This window comes from Sphaerodactylus townsendi, linkage group LG10, assembly GCF_021028975.2.
Source record: "Sphaerodactylus townsendi isolate TG3544 linkage group LG10, MPM_Stown_v2.3, whole genome shotgun sequence".
Classification (NCBI taxonomy): domain Eukaryota; kingdom Metazoa; phylum Chordata; class Lepidosauria; order Squamata; family Sphaerodactylidae; genus Sphaerodactylus; species Sphaerodactylus townsendi.
In genome coordinates this window covers 24,018,735-24,026,236 of record NC_059434.1, presented here as the reverse complement: position 1 = coordinate 24,026,236, position 7,502 = coordinate 24,018,735, and the positions used below count along the sequence as shown (strand labels likewise).

General features: G+C 45.9%; 1 protein-coding gene across 1 annotated transcript in view; it reads left to right on the top strand.

Moving 5' to 3' along the window:
* The first annotated feature begins 4,058 nt into the window (after window positions 1-4,058).
* The window catches only part of CHIC2 (cysteine rich hydrophobic domain 2), a 29,247-nt gene continuing 25,803 nt past the window's right edge, over window positions 4,059-7,502 (top strand). Inside the window, exon 1 of the mRNA XM_048510174.1 lies at window positions 4,059-4,339. Coding sequence (XP_048366131.1) covers window positions 4,221-4,339 — 119 coding nt within the window. The 5' untranslated portion in view covers window positions 4,059-4,220. The remainder of the gene's footprint in view (window positions 4,340-7,502) is intronic.

The window sequence follows — 7,502 nt, the reverse complement described above, 5'->3', positions numbered from 1 at the left end:
CTAATAAGACCTGCAAAAGAAGTAGTTTAACTGAGAACCTTTCCACAGACACCTGTAAAGTCACAGTGGGCCTTTCCCCACTTTTCCCTCAGCCGCCATCGCTGAGCGCAATTCCCAGCGCGCGGCATCCCTGGCGCGCGCCTGGGTGTCCCCACGACCCCGCGCAGATCAAAAGGCGCCCTTTGCAAGAGCGCCAGGGATGCCTCGAGCTGAGGGGGCGCGACAGCAGCAGCGTCGGGGTGGCTGCGCTGTCGCCGCCCCTCTCGTGGGGAGAAGATGCCGGGGGACCCCGCGCTACTCTCCTCAAGTAGCGCAGGGCTTAAGGTAAGTGGGGAAAGGCCCAGTGACTGCTCCTACATTCTGCCTCCAGACCACAACGAAAACTGGGATCCCCATTAAATCTGAAGCCATTCATAGCACACAATATCTCAAAGGTATGCAAGACCAAGTCAGGTCACATATCAGATGCATGTCACAGCACCACATCACGTGATTATAGACACATAAGTATTCAAGATTTCAAGTGGGACTCTGAAATCTGCACAAAAAGAGTGTACTTTGCATAAGCACACAACCGGTTGGCAAACTATCAGAAAATAAAGACAAACAGATAACACTTGCCATCCTAGATTCATTACAGTATCTCTGCCTGAGGACTCTAAATACCAATACCCCCTCTAACATCTCTTCCCCTGCAAGTGGGACTGTAAGGGAAAAAAACTCTCCACACATATGAAATCCCCCTTTCCCCAAAAAGAGACCCAGGGCTTAAAGCAGGACTCCTGAAAACTTCCTCACTAAATTATTTATTTATTTTTGTGCAGTGTATTCAAACAAGACACTGACAACAGCAGGGACGAAGGGAGGGGAAACTGTGCCCAGGACATGAACTGTCCATGCGCTCCTTCCCACCACGTGACTGCAATGGCGGCGCCTGGGGCGAGCCGCCTCAGATGTCCCCATTGCCTCTCCGCCTCTGGACAACAGCCAGGTATTATTTTAAAACTGCAGGGCAAAAATCCAGGAAACAAGGTAACTTTCTGTTACCTCGAAGACTCAGCTGATACTACTGAGCCATCAGATGAGATCGGGCGTGTTCAGGGTGGTATGGCCATACATTTCCAACCGAGTAGCACTTTTTGCTCATGCTGCAAGAAGAATCAGACTACTGATGGTGTCATGATGATGCGTCTTAATATTTGACACGGATATTTGTATTAGTACTAATTTGTTTTAATTTTATTGGTATTTGGGATGTTTTTGTGTGTATGTAATCTTTTTTGTTGTGTATGAGGAGATTGTGAAGGCCAACAGACAAGAGAACAAATTTACTACGACTACTATCTTTGTCATCCCTCCTGGTAGGTCTTCAGCTTCAACAGAAGATAACTTCAGCTGATAAGTTTTAATAAGTTCCATCCAATGCATGTTTCCTCAGAAGTAAAAACCCGTGAATTCAGTTAAAACCTCGACTTATACGCAAATGAGGGTCCTACTTAATTCTTGTGTGGTGTTCCCCCTCTCCTGTTTTCACTCTCTCCTGCCTTCTTCTCTGCCTTCCCCCTTTCAGCCACTTTCTCTGCCTCTGCTTCGCTCTCCTCTGCCTTCTTCTCTGCCTTCCCCCTTTCAGCCACTTTCTCTGCCTCTGCTTCGCTCTCCTCTGCCTTCTTCTCTGCCTCCCCCCTTTCAGCCGCTTTCTCAGCCTCCTTCTCTGCTTCGCTCTCCTCTGCCTTCTCTGCCTCTGCCTTCTTCTTGGCGGCGGCTGGCCCCTGGCTCTCGGCAGGTGACAGCCAGTCGACCTGGGTGAGTTGGACAAGCTGCGGGATGGAGAGGTCAGCGGGAGAGACCTTGGGATTGGTGAGATGGGGGGGGGTCAGTGGCAGAGACCCCCAAATAGCGCCCAACCATATCTATTTTTATTTTTGAAATTTACCAGTAGCTGCTGCATTTCCCACCCTAGACTTATACTCGAGTCAATAAGTTTTCCCAGTTTTTTGTGGCAAAATTAGGTGCCTCGACTTATATTCGGGTCGACTTTTACACGAGTATATGTGGTACTTCACTAGGTTGATGTTGAGAGGATAAAATAGAGTACTGGAGAATAATGCTGTATGACATGTTGGGGAGAAAATCACAGCATAAATATCTAAAATAATAATATATAACAGTAGAATTGTAGCCATGCTGTCCCAGCCTATGCTGTTCACTCTGTAGGAAGTAATGCCAAGGCTGCAATCTTAGAGGCACTTTCCTGGAAATAAGCCCCTTTAAGTAAATGAGATGCACTTTTGAGTAAACCCACTTAGGAGTGCTTTGAAAGTCTGTTTTGTGGCTTTAGTATGGCTAAGATTGCAGCCCTAAAAATCCTTCCAATCTTAAATAGGTCTTCTACCTTGATGTGGCTGACCTGGCCACCACTCTGCAGTAACATCAAGACAAGGCTACTACACTGTACTCTCCATTGGTCTCCTCTTAACCAACTTGGGGATTTCAGCTGCTACAGAACACTGCAGCTAAGTTACTATCAGGCGCTCCACTGGCTGTCCATTGGTTACTGGTTTTGATTCTAGGTATTGGCCATGACAAAGGCTTCATGGTTTGACCCCTTATTTGTCTAGGATCTCCTCTCCCTCTCTGTTCTGCTATGACAGTTTGACTCATCTGGGTAGGGCCTTTTGCAGATGCCACCCTGCAAAGGGGCAAAAGTAACAGCTGCCCAAACATGCACATTCTCTTGTTGCAGGCCCCATGTTGTAAAATGGCCATCCTGATGGCTCCCGTTCTTCTGCAAGCTATGAAAAATGGAATTATTCAGGAGAGCTTGTTTTACACAAGTAATAAGTCTATACAGATGTTTTAGATAAGGACTGCGGACTTTGTTCCTGCATATGGATTGTACTGTGTATTGATCTAACTATGTATGATCCAACTGTGTAACTCCTGCACTTTGTAACTCATCATGTTAATGATTATGCTTTGTTTCAAGCTGTTTTCAGATCTTCTGATTTCTTTCAGATTTCTGCAATCCAAACCTCCATTGTATGGTTCATTGGATGCCCATTGCTGTCGATTTAAACTGTCTTGTGCTTCTGTGAAAAAGGTGGGCCACAACAAATAATGTAAATAATTAATAAATAAGAGCAGATGGCTTAGTCTGTTCAGAACTGCACTGTAAGGAGTCCCATCAAACTTGTTTGGCCTTACTCTTCAGTAACCCTGGTTGGAATTGAGTTGTGAAAGGCTGCAATCCGATGCACAGCTTCCTCACTCTAAAGCCATTGAAGTAACTGCATGTAGGTACTTAACATACCATTGTTTATTTAGCTATTTGGAAGTACTAGAAACAAAGTGGCTTTTGAGCAACCCTGCTTGGAAGGCCTGATAAAGTTTCAATGCCAGATCATTACTTGGGGGTAAATGCGAACAAGTTATGCATTTATTTGTTTAAAAATGGGCTCCTCCTGCCTGTACTATGAACTGCAATTGACTTTCAGTGGAAACTCAAATCGTCAGAAGAAGTGAGCTTTGACTCACTGTTGTGAGTCTTTGAGCAGCTACTGGACTTATCTTTTGAAAGTAAAAGCTATTAAAATACACGGGGGGTGGGGTTGCCAGCCTCCAGGTTAGACTTTTAAGAGCTCTCAGAATACAACTGATCACCAGAAAACAGATATCAGTTTTCCAGGAGCAAATGGCTGCTTTGGAAGGTGAACTCGGTGGCATTATAACGCATTCAAGTCCCTCCTCTTTCCAAAGCCCACCCTCCCCAAATCGAGAGGTATTTCCAAACTATACAGAGCGACGGACCTCCACAAAACTCTGAAACTAAAGTCATAATCTAAATGCCCATCACTTCAGCAACCGACAGAGGAAGAGAGCTGCGCACGCGCACTCCACCAAGTCCGCTCTCGCGCTTTATCCCTCAACCGTCCCTGCCAATAGATCGACGCGGGGAGACGGGGTGCGCATGCGCGAGTGGCAGGCAAAAGGGGCGGAGCTTTCAGCCTGCGGCTCTCCAGCCAGTGGCTGCCTCGACGCCGGGGACCGGATGTTGTGATTGTGGCTGTTCCTGTCCGTCCCCTTCCCCGGGATTATGACGGGCGTTTCCTGCCGGCGGCTCTGAGAGGTGGCTTCGGTCGTGGCGGAGCGGAGGAAGTGGCCCTCCGCTTGTCCGGCATCCTTCCTCCAGAAGAGTCGGCGCGGCCTGGCCCGAGGCGGCCATGGCGGACTTCGATGAGATCTACGAGGAGGAAGAAGACGAGGAGCGGGCCTTGGAGGAGCAGCTGCTGAAGCACTCTCCGGACCCGGTGGTGGTGCGCGGCTCAGGCCATGTCACTGTGTAAGGACCGGCAGGAGAGAGGAGCGCGGGGTGGGGCCGGGCCGGGGGGAGCCATCAGGGAAAGGTGCGGGAACCCCTTCCAGGCTGGAGCTGGCTGGGCACTTTCCCGGTCCCTCTGACGTTCAGACTTCCCGTGTGTCTTTCCGTATTAAAAACGGAAAGCGAGACTTTACAGTTTCCATCCTATGGCCCTCCAGATGTTCATGGACTACAATTCCCATCAGTCTCTGCCAATTCTGGCAGGGGCTGATGGGAATTGTAATCCATGAACCGCTGGAGGGCCATAGGTTGGAGACCCCTGCTTTACAGGAAGGGGAGGATACATACTGCTGAGTGTTGGGGAAACTGATGCGTTTTGAATTCATATTGCACTCCTGAGTGGGTAAGAGTAGTTGATATTATGCTCTGTTAAGCAACCATTCTCCGCTCTAGGAGAAGGGCCGTTTGAAGCAAATGAGATTTACTTCTGTTTAAACATGTACAAGGTAGCCGGTAGTTGAGGCAGGCTGTGTGCAGAGACTGTCTGATTTGCATTCCTGGCACTACACTGGCATCCTTGCTTGCACATTGTTTTGCAGCATGGCATATTGTGCAGCTGCTTTTGGGAACCAATTAATTAATTGATGTGTTTGTATCTTGTTCTTCCTCTAGTCTAAGGAGCTCAGGGAAGTGTGCTTTCCTTCAGTTTCATTCTCACAACAACCCTGTCCAAAGGTCACCCACTACCTTTCATGTCATGTAGGGAGATAGATTTTGATCTTCCTCATTCTAGTCCAGTGGTTCTCAACCTTCCCAATGCCGTGACCCTTTAATACAGTTCCTCATGTTGTGGTGACCCCCAACCATAAAATTATTTGCATCTCGGTTCCTAAGACCATCGGAAATATGTGTTTTCTGATGGTTTTAGGCGACCCCTGTGAAAGGGTCATTCGACCCCAAAAGGGGTCGCAGCCCACAGGTTGAGAACCGCTGTAGTAATCCATGTGCTGCACCACACTGGGTCTAGTATAATTCCAGTGCCAAGCTTCATTGTGACTGTATAACTTACCAGAATTTACAGGTCAAAGAACGTTGCTGTTTCAACCCCTTCTGAAATCCATTATTCTGTGTTATCTAGATCTTTTTCAAATGTTTTGTCAGTCTTTTTTAATACTTACAGTCTATACAAATGTGATCTCTGGTTGGGGCAAGAAGGAAACTGAATTGAAGAGGGTCATAGTGACTGATATTAAAATGTGAAGTGTTAAGCCAAGCAATGACTCGTCAGGAAGTAGAGCTCTCGGGTTCTGACGAGTGAGTGTTTTTACACATGACTAGTGGCTGTTCTCTGGTTCAGTGTGGATTGTTTATGCCTCTATTAGTCACCGTCTCAACCTACTCATGTAATAACAAGTTTCGGCATTCTGCTGGCTCTTTGTGGTATGAAGACTTCCCCTAAAGATACAGCAGTCAGCAAATATGAAAGGCATGCCTGGGGTGGCTCGATTAACTTTAGAATAGGGCACAGCTTGCTTGCTGCCCCCCCCCCCCCCACTGGAGCTCATTTTAAGTCACTGTAACAGTATCTTTTTTACTTTGAGTCTGAGCTGGAGCACTTCCAGTAATGCAGAGGGATAAAGTAAGTAATGCAAAAAACAAAACAAAACACCCATTCCCTTGCATCTCAGTGTAGATTGACTTACATTGTTATGTAAAACATTCATGGAATCACCATGGAAAAATACCATTTTAAATCACTTGAGTTAAGTCATATTTCCTGCATTTTAATTCATGAACAACAGTACATAGCAATTGAGCGCAATATCCTTTTAAATCACTTGAGTTAAATCATATTTCCTGTATTTTAATTCATGAACAGCATTACATACTAATTGGGGGCAATGACAATTTAAACATAGTGTTCTGCAGTTTTTTGTTGTCAGAGTCACAGCGGACTTATGATGACCCCACAGGGTTTTCAGTCAAGAGACTGTTGAAGGTGGTTTGCCATTGCCTGCCTCAGCTTCACAGACCTGGTATTCCTTGGAGGTTTCCCATCCTCCAAGGAATACTAGCCAGGGTGACAGTTTGTGACTAACCCAAGACCACCAAACAAGCTTCTCTGATTTTAGTGGGGATTTGAACTTAGGTTTCCCAGATCCTAGTCCAACACCTTGACCATTGTACCATTTTGGCTCTGATAGCCTTTATACTACGGAAGAATTTAAGAAGAAGAGTTTGGATTTATATCCCCCTTTCTCTCCTATAGGAGACTCAAAGTGGCTCACAATCTCCTTGCCCTTCCCCCCTCACAACAAACACCCTGTGAGGTGGGTGGGGCTGAGAGAGCTCCGAGAAGCTGTGACTAGCCCAAGGTCACCCAGCTGACGTGTGTGGGAGTGCACGGGCTAATCAGAATTCCCCAGATAAGCCTCCACAACTCAAGTGGCAGAGCTGGGAATCAAACCTGGTTCCTCCAGATCAGAGTGCACCTGCTCTTAGCCACTATGCCGCTGCTGCTCCTCTTTAGATCAGAACCTTTGATTCTTTAACCTACATGTAAAATTGGCAAAGGAAGAATTGTGAAAATTAGTTGATTTCTCTCTGGTTGTCTTTGAAATCATAAGGGGATGCTTATTCAACTACCTAAGTGGCTAGAATTTTCCAGAGATCTCAAACGTCTTTTATAGTTGCAAGGATGCATGTGTTGGTCTGCCATTACAAAATGTAGAAGCCAGTGGCACTTTAAAGATTACAGCAACATTTATTTCATAATGAACTTTAGGTACCACTAGACTTTTGTTTTATTGAGTTATTGGGTGGAGCAGTGTTTTTCATGAGCTCCAAAGTGTCATTCTTCTATGGTTAGTAGAGGTGAAAGAAGTACAAAATGAGGATGACCTTAATGAAATACAGGATCTTTCATTCTGGAGAACAAAACAATTCCTGGATCCAGTTGAAAACCTGTAGTAATATACAATTTACTTACTGTGTCAAGTTTCCATCCCCTTCGCCTTGAGTCAGACTTTTTGCCCCAAGATTCTTTATATAAAATATTTCTACTGGGTTTGAGATTGTATGGACATTGATATCTTTGTGTTTCATTATGAACTTTGTTTTCTTTTTGGCATTGCAGTGTAAACAAAATTAAAGAAAATCCCGAGAGCTAGCGTGGCGTAGTGGT